At 35.8% G+C, this 20611-nt stretch overlaps 2 protein-coding genes across 3 annotated transcripts in view; both read right to left on the reverse strand.

Moving 5' to 3' along the window:
- Positions 1-20611, reverse strand: part of LOC118270005 (uncharacterized) — a 226449-nt gene that overhangs the window by 109297 nt on the left and 96541 nt on the right. The window lies entirely within an intron of this gene.
- Positions 7001-19581, reverse strand: LOC118270267 (uncharacterized). 2 transcript variants are annotated; one of them, XM_050698619.1, is made up of 11 exons: positions 19476-19581; positions 19205-19313; positions 18981-19120; positions 18115-18189; positions 17583-17671; positions 17109-17231; positions 16774-16928; positions 15819-15973; positions 14502-14614; positions 12511-12561; positions 7001-9854 (listed from the first exon to the last, which is right to left on the reverse strand). In XM_050698619.1, exons 1-11 carry the CDS (start codon positions 19525-19527, stop codon positions 8934-8936), a joined length of 1983 nt encoding a protein of 660 aa, XP_050554576.1. In that variant the 5' UTR covers positions 19528-19581; the 3' UTR covers positions 7001-8933. The 2 variants fall into 2 exon arrangements, with proteins under 2 accessions (XP_050554576.1, XP_050554577.1); XM_050698620.1 differs by lacking the exon at positions 12511-12561.

A 20611-nucleotide genomic window follows, 5' to 3' on the forward strand; every position in this document is an offset into this window, starting at 1 on the left:
CTTTACTCCCGTTTCGAGTAACGTGATAATATACTCGTACAGCATACAGCATTGTCTGCTTTGGCGTCGCAGCCAGCATCTAACATGCGCTAACTAAGTTTGTACTACGGGCCTGAAGCAACTGAAATCGATTTACTGGATGTGAGGATTAAGTCATAGGATGAAGCAAGAGATTAAAAAAAATAGAAAAAAATATTTTGCATTTGCTAAGTTTAATTCTATGTTTGGATAGTACTACTGATGGCAAGTCATTCTGCCGCGGGAACCCAACGAGTAAAATTCCACGGTGTATAAGAAAAAAAATGTATACAAAGATGGGCAGAAAAAATTGTAAGGCGAAAGAAAGTTTGCGGATAGCATATGTCCTACCTGATATATGTACTTATGTGGTAAATAGTTCGTACAAATAACGTTCTCTATTATCTGGTAGATAAAGAACATACAGCACTTTAAAAACTTCAAGTTTATCAGCGTGTGCTATTGTTATTGATTCAGAACCGGTTAAGAGGAGATAATTACCCCTTTCCATTCCATTCAATTAACCAAGAATTGTATTGTAAATCTGATTGAAAAAGAGTAACCTATGGAGTTTCTTGCTCGTTCTTCTCCATAGAAATCTACACTTTGGAACGAGCAAATAGCTAGCTAATGACCGACAGACAGACGTTATTAATATTATCATATTTACTTTGACGTTCAAAAGTGCCTTCCTGGTCTATTTGAAATAAATGATTTTGACTTTAACTTTGACTTTCTAAAACGCTGTCGCCTGTAACCAGGAACTTGTACAACCAGGAACATGTCAAACGTGGGACTTTGCACTCAACTTTCCTTATTAGATTGTTTTGTTGCCTTCATAATTAGTACAGTCACACCTAGTGTCGATAATAACGTCTTAAATTCATAAATTTATTAGTCACTGCATTGTGTGAACCAATTGCGTTAGTAAAACTTTTTCTTTATTACAATGTTCCTGAGTTGATCGGTTTTAATTAGAACATGGTGCGCTTGTTTCTTCCAAGTTACTTAGTGTCGTGTATATTGTAGGGTTTATGATTAACTCTGTTCAGCATGTTAACTTAAGGCTAGAAGTTTTGGCAAACAAGTCGTCTTGTCTTCTATTAAATACAGTTTAGTTAGCATTGTACTTGATGAGGCAAGTACTGATCAGTTTATGATTTGGCAAGGATGACATCTTTTAATAACGTTTGACTCTGGTGTTTTTGTCTACAAATTTAAGGGTTGTTGGGAAATCGGGGATTGGGAGAGAGTGTAATCGGGTCTCTGGTAACCTCACTCACACAACGAAACAAAACGCAAGCGTTGTATCACGTCGGTTTTCTGTGAGGCCGAGGTATCACTCCGGTCGAGTCCTATTCACTTTGGTACCCTCGTCACCACCTTTTAACCGGTCTGTTAATGACGTTGTTTTACTTTTAGTGTTCTGTGATCTGTCAAGGTCTGGTACCCAAGACAAAGTATTTTAAAAGAAATGTTTCCATATTACTGGTTTTTAACCTTCTTTATCTACGCTCCGCTTCAATGGAAAAAAATTCGAGCATAGTGATTGGTCAATTCGTGCACCGCTAAGCTCCTCTCCGCCCCGCTCCGTGTCAGTGGAAACGGGGCCTTTCACGCGGGCGCATCATACAGTAAATAGAAGAACAAAACATCCTCTTATAAGCTATTGACAGATTGACTATCTACGAACATTTGGCATCAATTTACTTATGAAAGGATCGTAAACAGCTCTCTCTCTCTGGTAAGCTTACATCTAAGCTGTTGAGGCGACTAATCGCTCGGCGCACGAGTGTCGACACAATTAGAGTACCTACGGAATGTGTGTTAAATGTATTGCGGCTTAGTACACTTAAAGTGAATGCCTCGTTGGCGTATTTGTGGTGTCGTGGCATTTTCAGCGAACTGTGCTACTTGCGCTCTTAGTTTAGTGACATTTGAATGCACAGTTGGCCCACTGACGACCCGCTGTTGCTCAACGTGCCAACGGTTAGATTTTCGTACGTAACCATGTCAATTTGAGTGATGAATATAACATACAAAATGTTGTTTCGTGTGTGACTGTATCTGAATATTTTCGAGAACAGAAAAGGAGGCCAACAGCAACACTTATCACGAAAAATAAATGTACTTCACTCACCCTTCCAAGAAGAAATAAACGTAATATTAACATGACAAAACAAATAATCATCTTAATCAACGACTTAATAGGGCGAATTCACGGGAAAATAAACCTAAGCTCCATAACAATAGTAGCCACATTAGCTGAATAATATACGTAATGACGGACATAAACATACAGAGAGCTGTTACATTAGATATTTAAGCTGATAGACTGTAGCCGTCACCTGTTGGACCTTTTACTGACATTATTCTTTGTTTTTATACACAGTTGTTACCTTTCATTCATTAAAGTTTATAATAAAAATTCTTAGAATTACTAAATTAACTAAAAATCACGGTTTACTTACAAACATTCATAGAGAAAAGCTCTACTCCACTTGAGCGTTTTGGTTAATTCATTAAAATACGAGGGTGGGTTGAAAAGTTCGCTTTCTGACATATAAGTTGTTAATGTATTTTTTTTATCCACTCAAACGTTCGCGTGCGACACCTGTCAACTCCTTGTACGTTCACGCGCTCGATCTGTGTTGAACCGCGTCGAGCGCCCCATGCCGTTACCGATTCAAGGTGTATTTTCTAGCAAACTATTGCAGCTATAGCAAAGTAAAAAATACCAGTATAAAGCTGAATTATTAAGGAATCAAATTATATACTAATTAAAGTACAGAAATCAATCACAAATGCATAAAAAAATGTTGAACTTAACAGAACGGGCTAAATATTTGTTTGTTTTTTTGAACAAGTTTTAACTAAACGTTATTTAATTATTTATTTTCGTTGTTTTATTTTGAAAGAATGAATCTTAAGGATTATTTTAATATACAACACTAATACAGTAGGATGATAAATAAATGAATACTTCAATTTTAAACGCAAACACTTCACAAAACTTGACACACAGTTTGTAAACAATTATTTTTTATATTCTTGCTGTCACCTGGCATACTGTTTTACCGACCAATAGATGCGTTATTTAATACAGATCTATCTAGTGTAACATTCGTAAAGCTCTTTGAAGCTTGTCATAGATAAAAATTCGTTGGAAGTGAACAAGTCAAATGGGCTGCTATAGTCGCCCGGACGTTTAACGGCAAAATTTTTTGGGCGACTATAGTCGCCCGGACGTTTGAGTGGTTATCACCTCTTAAATCAGAACCAAGTGGACAGTTTTTTATATTAATTGTTATGGGTGTAGGGAGGTCTCTCCTTCTCGGGCTTGACCCGGTGAAAATAGGCATCTATGGTAATTGTTTTATAATAATGCTTAAAGTTTAATTGTATTATAATATTATTGTGTTTCTATGTGATAGGAAACTAAAACCTGATTGAAACTTACACAGTTAGATGAAGTGGATGAGTTGCTTTTCTAAAACAAAAACTATATAAGGTGAGCTTTTAAAAATACTCGCTCAATTCTTCAAAAATACGCAACAAAACGTTTGGGTCAGGCTAACGTAACCTTTTCAATCCCCGGCTTAACAGATGGTACGTGAGTTATCAAATGTAAGCGTCCCCAATTATTTTGGTACATTGACTGATCCTGCGTTCTGCTTCATAGGAACAACGTGACTTCCAACATTGACCGTTTTACCCAAGGACAAAAAAGTCATTTTCCTTGTTGTTAAACTCAAATTTTATGGGTGAAGAATGAAAGGTTAATGTTTCAATTTATAAACAATTGATCTTATTTAGGTCATTTTGAGTTGGCAGACATTAAACACATTTTGAGAGGGAGGTATCCAGTTCTCTAGTGAGTCAGCAGCCGATCTACGACCTCCATAGGAAAAGCCCTTGAGCGATTACTAGGAGAGTCAGGCATCCGCGGTGGTTTGTATGTTTGTTACTCATAATACCGTATGGGAAAACTCCTTATAACTTAATTTAAACCACATATTTGTTATTATATTGGCTTGGTTAAGCCAAAAACCTAATTTGAACACTCCTTACAAATACGACATTATAACAGCCGCGCCGCATGTCCGTAACATTCCTACACAACCAACAACATTACAGCTCTTCTGTGGTCAAGGTACATGGAACTGTTCATACAGAATTTAATACTTGATTAATTTGATTATTCATTTTGTAATATTATAAAATATTTAGTTTTCGTAGAAATATTTAGTTTAATGCTTTTGTGGACGATTACTACTTGTAGTTTCATTTGAATCATATGAGTGATCTGGATACTGTGTATTTAAAACGAATACATTGTTTTAGGCATATTACTGAACAATGTCATGCATGAACAGAAACATACTCTAGGTTAGAGTCCATTCGGATGACCGTAGTAGTGAATGATCACTTGTTGTTACAATAAAAATATTCTTGACCAGCAACAATTTGTTGTAAGCCAACCAAAATGGACATAATATATGTTACATAATATACGTTATCTATACGCGCTCAGCGCCATCTGAATACGTAGGCTATTGATCATAAATAATTGTCTACTCTGATCTATGAATTCTTATTGTGTAATTAGCGTCCATTTGAAACTTATATTCATTAAGTTTAATCTAGCACAAAGACGGTACTCAGTTGATTTTAAATGGAAAAACTTTTCCCGTTTCCATGGATACCACGTCGGCCAGTACTCAACTTTCTAATAAGAAAAATATGCTTACTTCTCAACGTTAACTTCAATAGTTTCTGAGAAATTTCCTATTTTCTTTACTTTTTCATAAAAAAAAGGTATTATAAACTATTTACCTATGTATATGTTCTATTGCGTATGGAAAATATAACATTCGTCAGTTTAAACTACAACACCTCCAATTCTGTCTGTTACTCAAATGAAATAAGATAAAATAATGACGTTATTTAAAAATTGAACTAATAGGACTATATCAATGACAATACAATATAAATAATCATACATATAAACTTATTTACTCCAACTCTAGAAATCAAACGGCGAACACAGAATGGGACACAGTATACACGACAAGGTACAAATGTAACAGATAGCCAACGACGACATGCCCGAAGAGTCCCCGTCACTACGAAGAGAGAACCAAATAACGCCCGAGGTACACTTGACGGAATGATTAAGAATGTGGGTCAAGCGTGTCTAATGCCTAACGTGTTCCTTTCGATCCAAGTGATGGATTCATGAAGCTCTGTAAATTTTTGAGCATTCAATGACTGAGGAGTCGCGTTTGTGTGCTTGAGATATTATCTTACCAATATTTTTATTCAGTGTGCCAAAGATACTTCTATATATATACTTACTTATACGATATAGAGGTCACCCACATGACTTAAATGAAACTGCAAGTATTACTAGTCCACAGAAGCATTATACAACTAAACATTTCAACTAAAAACGAAAATAAAAAAAGTAACAAAACAAATAATTAAAATAATCAAGTATTAAGTTCTGTATGAACAACTCCATGTACCTCAATCACAAGAGCTGCAATGTTGTAGATTGTCTAAGAATGTTACGGACATGTGGCCCGGCTGTTGTAATGCCATATTTGTAAATAATGTTCAAATTAGCTCAAAGACAAAAATCTTGGGGCACGGCACTACTACTACACGGGCCCCAGCCAAGTCGAGCAAAAAAGCGGCACGGCCATACCATCCTTTTCTCGAAGTCATTCAGGCCCATTTCGACCGCCTATAACTTCGTTGTGGACAAAAAAGATGCCTGAATTTTTAGATACAGGCAAATGCCTGTAATATTTGAATTTTCATTAAAGAACCAGTATTTTAAGAATTATAACATGTCAAAGTTTCGAAATTTTGTCACTGACTGACTGACTTCAAAAGTACAATAAGGCACTTCTAACAGACATAGATAGAATACACTTAGTGTTTAGTACCTACATCAAGGGAAAAATCAAATATTTCGTAAATTCGGTCCAGTTTGTTAGATAAATCAACTGCATCAATAACTTTGTATACTATATAAATGTATGGGATTACAAAGTTAATGATGTAGTTACATTTGATTGTGTAACGAAATAATTGAATCTACAAAAAGAAGTGAGATACCATTAGAAACATTCTGTAAAAAATCCAAGTCTTCGCACCTCATCAATTTTTCTACCATAAAAAGTTGTGAGATCCATGTTATTTTATTTATTCCCTACTAAAGGAAACTTCAGTTTGTCTTAATAAGTTATTATGCAAATTGATATCATTATATTATATTTATTTTACGTTTTTAATAAAATAGATTGACTTGGCCATCGCATGAAAACACAAGTATAACTACTTGTTTACACTTCTCGTATTAAATTGTTTAGTCTATTTCATGGTTACGAATTACGATGGTCTATTGCACGATTACGTGTGATGGCCAAGTCGATGTATATTTAAAACGCAAAATTAATGTCTTATTAACATGATAACAATTTGCATAATAACTTAAGACAAACTGAAGGTTCCTTTAGTAGGGAATAAATAAAATAACATGGATTTCACAACTTTTTACGGTAGAAAAACTGATGAGGTGCGAGACTTGGATTTTTTATACAGAATGTTTTTGATGGTATGCACTTTTTGGCTTACCTACTGGACCTATTTTGCAATTTTTTCGTATATTGTTAGAAAGATGATATAACAAATATGTGGTTTAAATTAGGTCTAAGAGAGTTTAAGTATATTAGAACCTTTTACATTAATCTCTTATCAGATTAAAGATTGTAAAAAATATATTTTAGTTCCGGAGATTACGGTGTGCAAAGAGACAGACACACAAACAGAAATCTTTTTTCAGATGTCTGTTACTGTTCAGTTATCACGCTTTACTGGGGCATATTCATTGTACTCACACCTTGTTACTGATTTGTTTTTTTATATTATGTATTAATCAATAAACACCATTATAAATAATAACACATTTTATTTGAAACACAATAATCTACTAATACGTTTTGCTTATAAATATATCAAGTCGACAATATTAAGTGCCTGAACTAGGACATATATTATACATAATTATATGTTTCAAGTGAAAGTAGGTACAAAGAATAAACAGAATCATAAACACCCACATTGCATACATTTAACGATAAGTTATGACAATAGTTTTAAAGTAAACACAGTAAGTACTTATACATACATAGCTTTATGTTTATTTTTTATGTTTTAAGCCGGTAAACGAGCAGACGGATCACCTGGTGGTAAGCAATCGCGGCCACCCACGACATTCGTAACACCAGAGGTGTTACAAATGCGTTGCTGGCCTTTTGGGAGTTAGGAATTTAAGGGTTGTTGGAAAATTTGGATAGGGAAGATTGGGAAGGCTGGTAATTGTGCCTCTGGTAACATCACTCATACAACGAAACACAACACAAGCGTTATTTCACGTCGGTTTTTTGTAATGCCGTGGTATCACTCCGGTCGAGCCCGCCCATTCGTGCCAAAGTATGGTTCTCCCGTACTTAAGATTACATTATACATTATACCATATTCTCATACTTAATTTAAAAATAAATTATTATTATATGTATAACTATAACTTCTATGAGTCTTAGTCTCTTTAGTATTTTCTTACAATTACGAGGTTTAAGCTCTTGAACAGCCAAAAGCTTATAAGTGGACTCGGCATAGTTAATAGCGAATACATAATTCATCTCGGTTTTGCCAATGGCATATATAGTCGCGTCCCTGGTAGACCTGAGGGCCATGCTTAGCAACCTCAATACCGTTTCCTAATAACAAACTTTCTTAAGTTACCGGTCATGGTTAGGAATGTCTTCGAAGTTGTGGACCACTACATATACCTACGAATTAATCCAAATCGGTTGGGCAGCGTCCAGGAAATTACACACAATTTTGTCATTGAAAATCCCGCAGTGCCTAAGACCAGGATATACATTATATACAATTGTAAAACCAGTATGTGTTTGCCGATAAAATTCCGTAATGTGGAAATTCGCCAAATATTCAAAGTTACCAACAACACCATTCGGGTCATGTTGATGTCGATACGTCGTCGTCGGACGTCGACTTAACACCCTGTATATTTCCCCCCTAGGTAGCTAAAAAGGGGATAAATTGAAACTTTTTACTGATTCAAATTCAATACAGGTATAATTATGTAGGCACATAGTTTGAAATGCGGAAAAAGACTAGAATAGTTTTTATCCTGCAAATCACATGGGAACGAGAACTATGTGTGTAAATGACAATGCCAGATCCTGCCCCACTTAATTTCATCAATGTACAAGAAATTTTAATTAATCTAAATTATGCAATGAAAATAAGTCCCTTGGTTACTTAATTATTATTCTGATAAACTTGCGGATAAAAATTAGGAAATAAAAAGAATTTAAAAAACCCAAGGCCTATTTCCTGTATTTATCGCGACCATCTGCGTTTCTTAGTACGCTTGCACAAGGAACAAAACGAGTCATTCAATAAAAAAAAGATTTATTATTGTAATGTGTACGGATTTTAATATGAATTTGGTTTTAATACATACTATTAGTTATTTTTTTTATAATATATATTATAATGAATGCATATTATATAGCATTGTAATAATATAAAGCACTTAATTTAATTATTTCTACCATTATACCATTATGCAACTAATCTAAACAGGTACCTAACCTAAATGTAATATTTTGTTCTTAGATTTGTATAGAAACCGCAAGTTCTATTTTGCTTTTAATCATGTTTTTAGTTATCACTAATAATGCCAAATGTAGCATTCTATTGCCGCTCGGCAATAGAATGCTACATTTGGCATGCCTGTACACTATACTTTTTAAGTGGGGCAAAGCTCTATAGAGATTCTGGCATTGTCATTTCATATTAGAATTATACTATCGCTAACGTATACCGAACAGCATGAGGAGTATAACGCAGCAAGCTGACATGAACCATGGGTCTGGGCTTAGGCGCGGGCCTGCATTCAGTGATTCATGCTCCAGGTTGTCATCCACAACAAGAGAGGGCCACTTAACAGTGTTACCCCAAAAGCGCTCCTTGTTACGTCTGGAATCAAAGCGCTCCTTGTTACGTCTGGAATCAAAGCGCTCCTTGTTACGTCTGGAATCAAAGCGCTCCTTCTTACGCCGGGAATCATAGCGCTCCTTCTTACGCCGGGAATTATAGGGATCGGGAGTTGTCTTTATCGGATCATCATCATCATCCGTAGCCTCGAGTGTTATCACATCATCATTTACTCTAGTATTTTCAGTGATATTAAAACGTATTAATTCGTCTAGATTACTTGGATCACCAGCCCAACCCCGTAAAGTTAGTCTAGGGGAGGTTTCAGGAATATCCCAACCAGGTGGTGGACGCCAGTTCGGGCCGTGTGTTGTTCGAGCTCCGTATGGGTTTTCTTCTGTATGACTTGGGAATGTGAAAGGGTCAGCGTAGAGTGCTCTAGCCGGTTCAGATGTTGTACCACGCAGTAAAGGCTCCCCAAATATCTGAAACTTCAATACTGCACTGCCATGAAATTTCAATTGTATGTATAGGTCATAACTGATCACTTTCCCCGTAGCTGATTTTCCGCTCAAGTATTGGACTACAGAGTTTGGAAATTTCATCGGCTCTATTTCATCAGACGAAATGTTAGCAGGATTCATAGCGGCTGGCATTTTCTCTGTGACGGGAACCACCTGAAAAGCTGCATCATGCATTGGGTTGTGCCCACCACCGAAGGTGTCACCTTCCTCAGGCGTAAAATTGATTTCGTCTCTCAGTGTTAAGAAAGCCTCCGACCGCTCTGTACACTGTACCTGAAAATTAAAATCGGAGATATTTAACAAAGTTATAATCTCCCTCTCTAGAATGTGTACTGCGTACAATGAGCTGGATGTTGACATTGACATCTTTATTTCATCGGTTCCAGCTTTAAAAAAGGTCATTCTTGCAACTGTTAATTGAGTCCTAGTAAATGATAAATGATAAATGATATTTATTTCTGTAAATAGATTATAAAATAACACTTTTACACGTCAATATTTCAAATAGCTAGATGAGGCCGGCATTTCCTATCCGACTACTCTGAGAAGAAATGCCGAAACAAACTCAGAGGTCATAGTCTCTTTTAAAGTCCAGACAAAATCAATTAAAGATGTCGGAGAACCGTGCAAGTTTATTCTGTAGTGGTCTTTTGAGGAAAGAACCACAGCAGTTTGAGCGGACCTGTTCAGATGGCAGCACGCATGTGTCAGTTTACAATGAGCTCAGCTGACGGCTGTTGCTGAATGTTCCGACGAACAATACCAACCAAAAGAACATTTGGGTAGGCCACACAAATGCTCACACTGTCAGAATATAATTAACTAAAAGTGAAATGACTAGGCAAACTCTCGCACAGTCCTCAAACTAACAATTTTAAAAATAATATGTGAAAACAAAAAAATATCGAATGATATTAATGTATATCATGTCAAATTGTATAAAAATGTAACTTGTGTTACAAACATGTCAACATGACCTGTGTGGACATTATAGCGGCTCACTCCCAAGCCTGACTATCATCTAAGTAGTCTTTAATTTTATAAAAAGCTTTACTATACAGTTTTTCTTTAATAACATTTTTAAATTTATTCAGGCTCAAACTTTGAATATCGCTGGGAATTTTATTGTAAAAGCGTATGCATTGACATCTGAACGAACCACTTATTTTCTTAAGTCTAGTAGTGGGAACAATATATTTGTTTTTACTTCTAGTGTTTATATTATGTATATCACAATACTTTTTGAATAAATTAATGTTTTTGTGAGCATACACTACATTTTCATAAATGTATTGAGAAGGAACAGTCAATATATTAATTTCTTTAAATAGTTCCCTAAGAGAGTGCCTAGTAAAATTTTCATATAATTTTATTGTTATCAAATTTAATTTACGTCATTATATTTGAATTTTATTATTTTAATTTTAATATAACATATTATAATCAAAGGACATGGCTAAACCAAAGTATGGACGTCGTAACCCGTACAAATAAATATTGTATAAATATGGTACCTAGCAATAAATAAAGCCCCATAATTAAAGATTGATATTTTGTAGTTAAGAAGGTCCAGAAACTTGGCATATCTGCGCAATCTTGAAAATAAAGTAGCGCTCCTACGTCAAACAACGTTACAGAAACTTCAAAATATAACATTGCTCTGAACTTTTACCAAGGCGTTTTGATGAACCTGAGCCGAAAGTTATTTATATATGAGGTAGATAGGTAAACAATTCTGCTTATACTAGATAATGAACACAAAGTAACCAAGGACAGACAAAAATATATAGTAAGATTGTGCAATCTTATACAAAATATATATTTTGTGTCGATCAAAACATTTACAATTATTTGGTTTCAGAAAAAAGTCATTATATTACCGTTATTAAAAATTGATGTTCGTTTAATTGATTTAATCGATTTGATTTTCGGGGAAACTAATGTCCTAATAATAGCTTGCAGTACCTACTTCCGTGTTGTCATGTCAAACCACAACAGAAAAAAATCAATTATGAAACTTATTTTTTGTTAATTTTTGTTCACCAAGTTATAAGAATTAGTTAAACACAAAATAATTCATAAGTGAATATATAAATGATACGGGTTAGCGTGAAATTCGTATTCTTGTTATTATGCCTGGGTCAGTCATTTAGCCATCTCCTTTAAGTAATTATAAATGTATTTTTATATAATTTATTGTAAAAGTTTTTAATATTCTTTTTTGGTTTTAAATTAATTATTGATACATCCTATTGTAATCAAATTTAATTATTTTAATGAATCATTTCATATAAGCATCTAAAATAAAATTAATCATTTAATTTGGTTAGGTTATTATTTGCGCATAAGATAGTGCATGCTGTGTTTTTCTTTAAGTGATGAGGCGCTTGGACGATAGAAGTTATTAATGTACAAATTATAATGTAATAGCGTACTTATTGTTGAAAAGCCTAAATTAAATAAATAAATAAATTATCATTTAGGTACGATTTCTGCCCGCAATTTCATCAGCGACCTTAATTAATTTTTTTTTTGTTCCATTTGTAATAATTTATTTTTCTACCTTTACAACTTTCTTTCTAATAATATCTATACTGGTACATATATTAAAACTGTAGAAATGACAATGCTAGAATCTCTATAGAGCTTTGCCCCACCAAAAATATAGTGTACAGTACAGGCATGCCAAATGTAGCATTCTATTGCTGCTGTATTAGTGATAACTAAAAACATAATTAAAGCAAAAAAGAAAAATAGGAGCAGGAGCGGATGGGTTTTTAGTCAGTAGGAGTCTGACACTCCCTCTTTCCTCGCCCAAGGCGGGAGAAATCATTGAATGCGTAATTGATAATTAATAATTGAGTCCACGGTTTAGGAATTGATATTATAATGAAATGTAAATAAAAATAGATAATACAGGAATGATTACCGTAAGGGTGACGCACGAGCACGCTGGTATATTCAGGTTGTACATTGATACCTAGAAATAATAAAACATAAATAATTAACGACTGAAATTAATAATGAAATAAAAATCGTAATGTGCACCTCTGCCTACCCCTTCGGGGATAAAAGGCGTGAAGGTGTGTGTGTGTGTGTGTGTGTGTGAAATTAATAACAAATCTAAAACAAAATCTTAAGATAGAATATAAAGTATTTATATTAGAGTTTCGTAAATGAATCATACATAATGAAATGAAATACGGGTGTCCCTGAAATCGACGTCCAATTGGTACCAGGCAATCGGCAAGGCATCAATCAGACTGTTATCAGAAAAATATTTAAACATATCTTAGTCCCACAGTTTTTAAATTACTGAAACTTATGTGCAGTGATAGGAATAGGTAGTGCTTATTAGCCTAAACATTGAAGAACAGAGAAAGGGAACGGAGACTTCTTTAGTACTATATTTTTTCCCGGACAACACTTAAAGTTTGCGACTACATATATTTTTAAAACATTTGTCAGTCTTTTCAATTATATACTTAACTTTAGAAATCTCAACAAACATGACCAATAGCGAGTTAGAAAGCAGATATTTACTTTTAAACGTGTACAGCTCTTTAAACAAAGATTACGTTTCTTAGTTTTACATTACGAGTATCAAACTAAAGTGCTTGATTGGTAGAACATTCAAATTATACTTGCGTGCAAAAATTAGAGCCACCCAGCCTGTTTCATAATAACTTTAAATACATCTAGTCATCTAGTTAACAAAAGACAAGATTTTATTGGAACAGATTATGGTTTAACGATTTTACAACAAAACAACCGGAAAACAAAAACAGTTAGAACGGCTCTTGAAGGCTAATAATAATTAATAAATTCAAGTTAAATGATTAATTAATAAATAGTATAAAAACACAATAACGATTAAGTTATAACACGGGGTAATGTCACTAAGCTACGAAGTGGAAATCTAGAAATGGAGGAACACGTGTACTGTAGAAATCAAGGCTCGGATACCGGTTAAATTTTCAAACCGTTATTATGTACTTGTACGCAAAACCTTTACATTGGGTTTCGTTCGCGAAACCGTATATATTTTTAAACCGGTATTTGGAACAGTATTTTCATAAAGGTTTTTTCGGATTAACCGGTTTAGAGCAATAAAAACCGGTTAATACGACGCACATCAAAGAAACGCCGCGCGCTGTTCAGCTTATTTCAATAATAATATTTCAACGCGTGTACCGACATGCCCCTCGTCGAATAAACCGGTTAATTTAGGTTAAAATAAAGTTCTTTAATGTTCACGTTCTTAAGAAAAGTTCGGAGGAAAACCGATATAAACCGGTATTAACCGGTATTTTTTAAACCGGTTCCGAGCCTTGGTAGAAATAAAGGTAATGAACCATACTTTCAAAATACATTTAGTGTAGGTATTTTCTCAATTATACCGAGTTCTAAATTGAAACCGTGTGGTGAGAATTTTTTTGTCACGCAAGTGTAATTATATTTTGTGTTGTGGAACTACAATCTCAAAAGTGCAAGATCATTTCTAATGCAGGTACACGAACACCTTTATGCCAACTTATAGATTTATTTAACAATAAATTTGCTTCTCTTGATATATTTAATCTTAACACAACTAATTTTAAGAAATGTTTAGTTGATATTTTAAGAAACCAATAAGCACATATTATGTATATTATGTCATTGTTATATTTATAGTTATATTTACATTTACGTACACTTTTTATCTCTTATTGCATGTAGCAGTTATTTCTTACTAGTAATAGGTGGATAACGATGTTGGTAGTGTAATAAGTACATTTTTCTGTATAAATAATTGTTACTCATATGATTATGCTACTGTTTGTAATCCCGAAATAAAAATAAAAAAAGATCATGCATTTATTGGAAAAAGAGAGCTGTTGTACTGGTATTTTTAGTAATTGATGATTGAATATTAAATACCTTGTACCTGACGACTCCAGAAGTACGGGGCGCGTCGAGCTTAAAATGCTCTCGGTATATGAGCGCACGGCTTGACTGGCATGCTTTCCAATACATTTCCTGCGTCGTGTTGACTAAAAAGGCGAAAAATTGTTTCGTTAGGTTTTTATTGAAAACATTTTGATTACCTACATACAATATGGAGATCACTCACATGACCTGCAGGAAACTACATGCATTACTCGTCTACAGAAACATAATACAAATAAATATATCAACGAAAACCGAAAATAAAAAATAAATATTCTAACACAATAAATAATTAAATTAATCAAGTATTAAATTCTGATCACAAAAGAACTGTAATGTGTCTAGGAATGGTACGGACATGTAGCGCGGCTGTTGCACTGCCGTATTTGTAAACAGTGTTCAAATTAGCTCAAGGAGAAAAATTTGTGCCTTACCTGCTGGGCCTATTTCGCTTATTTTTCTTATATTGTTAGCCAAGATGATAACAATTAATATGTGGTTTAAATAAGTCATAAGAGGTTTCCCTATACGGTATAAGGCGCGAGTAAAGTGAAACCATTTTTATATTTTTTTAGTGTTCATTGTAAAGGAAACCTAAATTCTGGGTCTGTAGTAATTTAGTGTGAGTCGGACTCGTGTTTGAGGGATTTCGTACCATTATTGTTAATCTACTAGACGGATATTGAAATAGCCATCATCCATACTGGTGGTACCACGTACCACCTAATTTTTTTACATCATTAATGCTATGACCAAGTTATCGCAATAACGCAAACAATTACATTAGCTGGTAATGTTTTATGACGAATCATCTTCGCGAATACAAATGCTCTTCGCGGCGCAGTCGGTAAAATGCCGTACATCAAAATGTTTCGTCGCGATAAACTTCATGCGGTTGGCCATCCTCGCGTGCTTCAGTTGACTGCGAGATGTCGAGCGGTTTGAACGTGTTAAATTAACATATTCTACTCTTTGGTAGGTCTTTTATACCTATCAGGATCAAAATAGTTTTTATGAAAACCTATTTCACATCACATCCAAATTATATCAAGCAAACAAGTGTATATTTATAAAGTAATCACTTACAACAACATCACGCCTTTTATCCCCGAAGGGGTAGGCAGAGGTGCACATTACTGCATGTAATGCCGTTATACAATGTACACCTACTTTTCACCATTTATATTATAAGTCCCATGTAATAGGGGGTGAGCCTATTGTCATATACTGGGCACAATTGCAGACTACGTGCTACTACTGAGAAATTTTCGGAAAATCGAAAAAAAGCCAACCAGATACCATACTTACACGGATATATAGCAATTGCATGTGGGTCCTCGTAGGTAGGTTCTTCTAGATGGAAATACTTCATTTGTACCGCATGTTTAAAGCTTGGCCATTTGATATAGTCGTGCCGAATGAAGAATACTGGTGTTGGATTTTTCTCGAGAGGGACATTGATTCTGGAAAATACCACAAAAATATGCTAATCATCAGCCAAGTAAAATAATTGAGTACATAGTTTATCACATTAAATTATCTCCTTCTGCGAAGCAGTCATGCTAGCTAAGGAGGCGGTGGGGTGCGTGAAGGAACGAACCTCTTCACGCCCCCCAGCCGTCGCGGGAGACACTCCGGGCGTCGGGGATCGCGCGACTATCTCCGGCCACCGTAAGTGCGAGTCTGCAGACGGCCAGCATAGGTAGCTTTTTGTAGCAACGTCCGACCAGAAACAAACCCGTGCGTACGACGTGTCGTGTCCCGCACGCGCCTTAAAGAGCCGTCAGACCACCACAGATGGGTCCTAGTAGGGCTGATGACTTATCCGGAGCTGCAGATTTCCTAGCGGGTTTACCATGGTTTCGGCTCGAAATACAGTCTATACAGTCTTAGAAAGTACAGATAACTCAGAAAAAGTCACAATAGTACTTTACCGTGGGTAGGTTTCGAACCCGCACCTTCATGAATGAGAAGCGCCACTCGTGGCACGCATACACGCATTCTTGGCCTGATCCTATAACAATACTGTATAGCAGAGCGAGTAAATAATTAAAATCCAGACTAACTTCATTCACCACGATAATCCTTAGAAACATTGACAAGAGACTTGCCAAAGAGATACCCAAGGGCCCCAAAATCTCCCAAGCGTCTGCTGAGTTAGCCAGGTTATTGCCAATGCAAGGCTTTCTAGCATTACATTAACTTACATAATTTTTGTTTCTGGTATTTTTGACAATAATGAGTTAATAAATGGTCTACGCACGATTTTACTAAATTGTGCAAGGGTACTTCATCGCTATCGTCACCGGCTCGCCTGCCACTTTCTCGCGTCACCGAGTTAATCCAGGAAAAGTAGTGCAGCATGAAGATGAAACGAGCAGGCACATTGCACCCAGGCCCATGCACACTGAACCCAATCTGCAAGTCGAGTCAAAGTCAAATAATTTATTATGGTTATAACAAAACAGTTATTTTAAACGTCAATAAAATTAAATTACGAATTCATTTCCGTCAAACTGTTTGCACATTTCAAAGTACTCTAAGCTTAATAACAGTGTTTAGTAATAACATAGTACACAAGAGGTATAAAGTACGTACGAGTGTGAACCAGCCAGTGGTGTTGGAAGCTAGTACCATGCCATTTTCCCAGATGCAAGATGCGTTGCTGTACTGATGCCGCCCGCACACGTACGACTCCGGCTCGTGCTGCCGGTCTACCAACTTACAGATAAACAAATCTAATTAAATCATAGCAGATCATCCTACGTTCTATACAACACATTAAGCAAAAGTATATTTTTCTTTCTTGACACATATTTTGCTCATTAATTATCAGGCAAAATTAAAGTGTAAATAATAATAATATGTGATACAGAGGAGAATCTAATATTTATAATGTATGTCAAAATACAATCATTTTGTCCAATTGTAGGTACATCTTACAAATACACTTGTATTTGTCATTTATCCTCTAGGATTTTCAAAACAACAGTTAAAATTTTGAGAATTATCATTGATGTTCTGTTTAGTGCGATGCCTAAAAAAATTAGTTATTATAATGTTATTACTCACTCCTTCATTTTTATAGAACCGAGCACAAGTGTGAGTGTCCACCGGCTGAATTTTGTATATAACCTTCTCCCAGATAGTATTATCGTTGTCTGTAAAAATGTACAAAACATGAAGTAAATAAAGGAGGAGATGTCATAACTGGATTTGCTTTTAACAAACTGTCTATTTTCCATCTAGCAGTCCGATACTACAAAAACGTTGCCACTTATCCACATTTTTAATGAGCACTGAGCACTTTTAACTTGTATAAACCTTTATGCTTATAATATCATTGGGCAGTGCCGATGTTTAGTACCCCAGTTCACAACCACATTTCCTCTTCATGCTTGCTTCATGCTACAAAATAACTTCGTTGAACAAGTGCATGTAAAAGCGACGGGTAACATGTTTCGGGTCCAGGTTCGAAAATTTTTTGAGTAATAAAAATAAAATAGGGACATGAACTACAAATAACTGATGTTTTTTTTTTACTTTTTGCCCTTGTGTCCCTGAGACGTTCAGTATTTTATAATATTACAAAAAAGTGTTTTACCATCTGTATATCCGAAGAGGTAAAGATGATCAGAGTCGTACGAAATGTCCGGGAAGCATATTGGGATCACTTGACCTGTTCACAACATTGTTAAGATTAAAAATATAGGCTACAATGATTGTCTTCCGGAGCTGCGGACAACGTAAAAGGTTACCGGGGCTCCGGCTCAAAGCAGGATAAGGAACGGGGTGTTTTTTCAGTAAGAGTCTGACACTCCCTCCCGCCTCACCCAAGGCGGATTTTACCACCGCAAAAAAAAAGAATGATTGTCTTCCATCGTGTAATAATAATTATAAGGCTAACTAAAGAGCTCCTAATAAACTTATTAAACTTATTAAGGCGCGTCAGCGTCACAGCTCGAGCGGGGATAGGTCTCTGCCGTAGAGTCAAGGCCCAGGCGGCTCTTTCACATTTTACGTAATTCATTCATCATGTCGTCGTCAAAGGATTTTTCTCACCTTACGCTAGCTTACGAATAAATGTAGACGCCCACCGTTACTTAATAAATGACCTGATATTTGATATCTCCCGTCACTGTGTTTCTCTTGTCGAATAGCCTATTTTTTTTTTTTTTTGAGACGCGATAGTTATCCTTTGCCTTCTCCCGCATTGGGCGAAGCGAGAGGGAGTGTCAGACTCTTACTTACTAAAAACTGCTCCATTGTAGGCCGCATCATCACTTACCATCAGGCGAGATAGCGGCCAAACGTCGGCCCATTTAACATAAAAAAAAAACTATCCCGTTCCTACTCCTGTTTTTCAAGCCGGAGTCCCGGTAACAGTCCGCAGCTCCGGGTGAATAGGATTTTTTCAAATAACTTATCAAATTGTATTTAATGAATATTACTATATTACAAATAACTTACTATCTTCAGGAACAGCGAGTTTGACGATAGCAATGCTGCTGTATACAGCAGTTTGGTGCTCGGGATGTGTGACGTAGGAGAGCGGCCTGTAGTACACCGCCACGTCGCCTTCCGATATAAACATCGCTTCACTGTGCTGCCTGAAATAGTAAACTACCGGTTTATGGTGCCTGTTCATATCTTACAATACCCAACTTATTGCAATAAAAGGTTACAAAACTTACAAAAATATCTCCTTTGGTATCTTGGCAATATCTTCTGCATTGGCGAGCGCATAATTGGGTTTAATGAGTACGATTCCAGTTACTATTTCGTCAACGTCATCGTAATCCTCTGTAAAATTAGAATTTTGAGAAATTTGTGTCTACTAGTAACTTAACTAACTAGACAGAAGAAGTATATGTTTATATTGTGTCACTCATTCACTCATTGTATCAGTAACACACATTAAACCACAATAGATAAACAGTGTTTGATTAGTATTAGAAGCCTTACCCAAGGAAACTTTGAATAATCCAAGCCAGCTGAAGTCAGAGCTCCGGCCCATGTTACCATCACCCAAAATGATGCCCTTCTCCGTGTCGCACTGACTCGCAAAACATTGTTCTGTAACAAACATTAGTCAAGAGACATCCATAAATTGAGGAAGGTGTTCATGGAGTCAAAGGATTTAGAACAATCTCATCCAATGCCATAAGGGGGAAGACCTCAGATTTACCAAATCACACGTCAGTAGAGTAAAAAACAACAATAATAAAAGTGTGGAAGAGCCATGCTTCGGCACGGAGCACACACGAATGGGCCGGCTCGACCGGAGTAATACCACGGCCTCACAGAAAACGGACGTGAAACAACGCTTGCGTTGTGTTTCGTTGTGTGAGTGAGGTTACCGGAGGCCCAATTTCCCCCTTCCCAATCCCCGATTCCCGAACAACAACCCTTAAATTCCTAACCCCTAAAAAGCCGGCAACGCACTTGTAACGCCTCTGGTGTTTCAAGTGTCCATGGACGACGGAGATTGCTTACCATCAGGTGATACGTCTGCTCGTTTGCATAAAAAAAGCAATCGTATCACGTAAATAATTGCTATTCGTTTTGTAATCACACTTAACATTGTGGTAAATATACATTTTAATATGATGACTGCACATTTAGCGCGGTGGCTGGACAACTAGCTGCGAAGCAACGTATAGCGGGTTCAATTCCTTCAGGCAACAAGTCTTTGTGTGATCCACAATTGTTGTTTCGGGTGGGTGTCATGTGTATGTAAACTTGTTTGTTTGTAAATGCACCCACGACATAAGTGAAAACACGAGTGAGGGGCACCGTTTTAAAATTTTATTAAAAATAGCTTTTATCTGCGGCTTCACCCGCGGTTCCGTGAGATAATGTTTTATTACAGACCATAGTCTACCCCTGATCCAAATGTTATTCCGATCTCTTCAGCCTTTTTGACGTAATTGAGTGACACACATACACACAAACATTCGCTAATATTATAGATATTAGTAAGAAGTAAGAGTAAAGGTCACTCACCAAACAAAATTAATGCTATTTCCAGTAACACAACAACTCTTATAACCATGATGTTTATAAATACATACTTTAAAATATTTTTTAGAAATACACGT

Source organism: Spodoptera frugiperda, chromosome 15 (assembly GCF_023101765.2).
Source record: "Spodoptera frugiperda isolate SF20-4 chromosome 15, AGI-APGP_CSIRO_Sfru_2.0, whole genome shotgun sequence".
NCBI classification, from domain to species: domain Eukaryota; kingdom Metazoa; phylum Arthropoda; class Insecta; order Lepidoptera; family Noctuidae; genus Spodoptera; species Spodoptera frugiperda.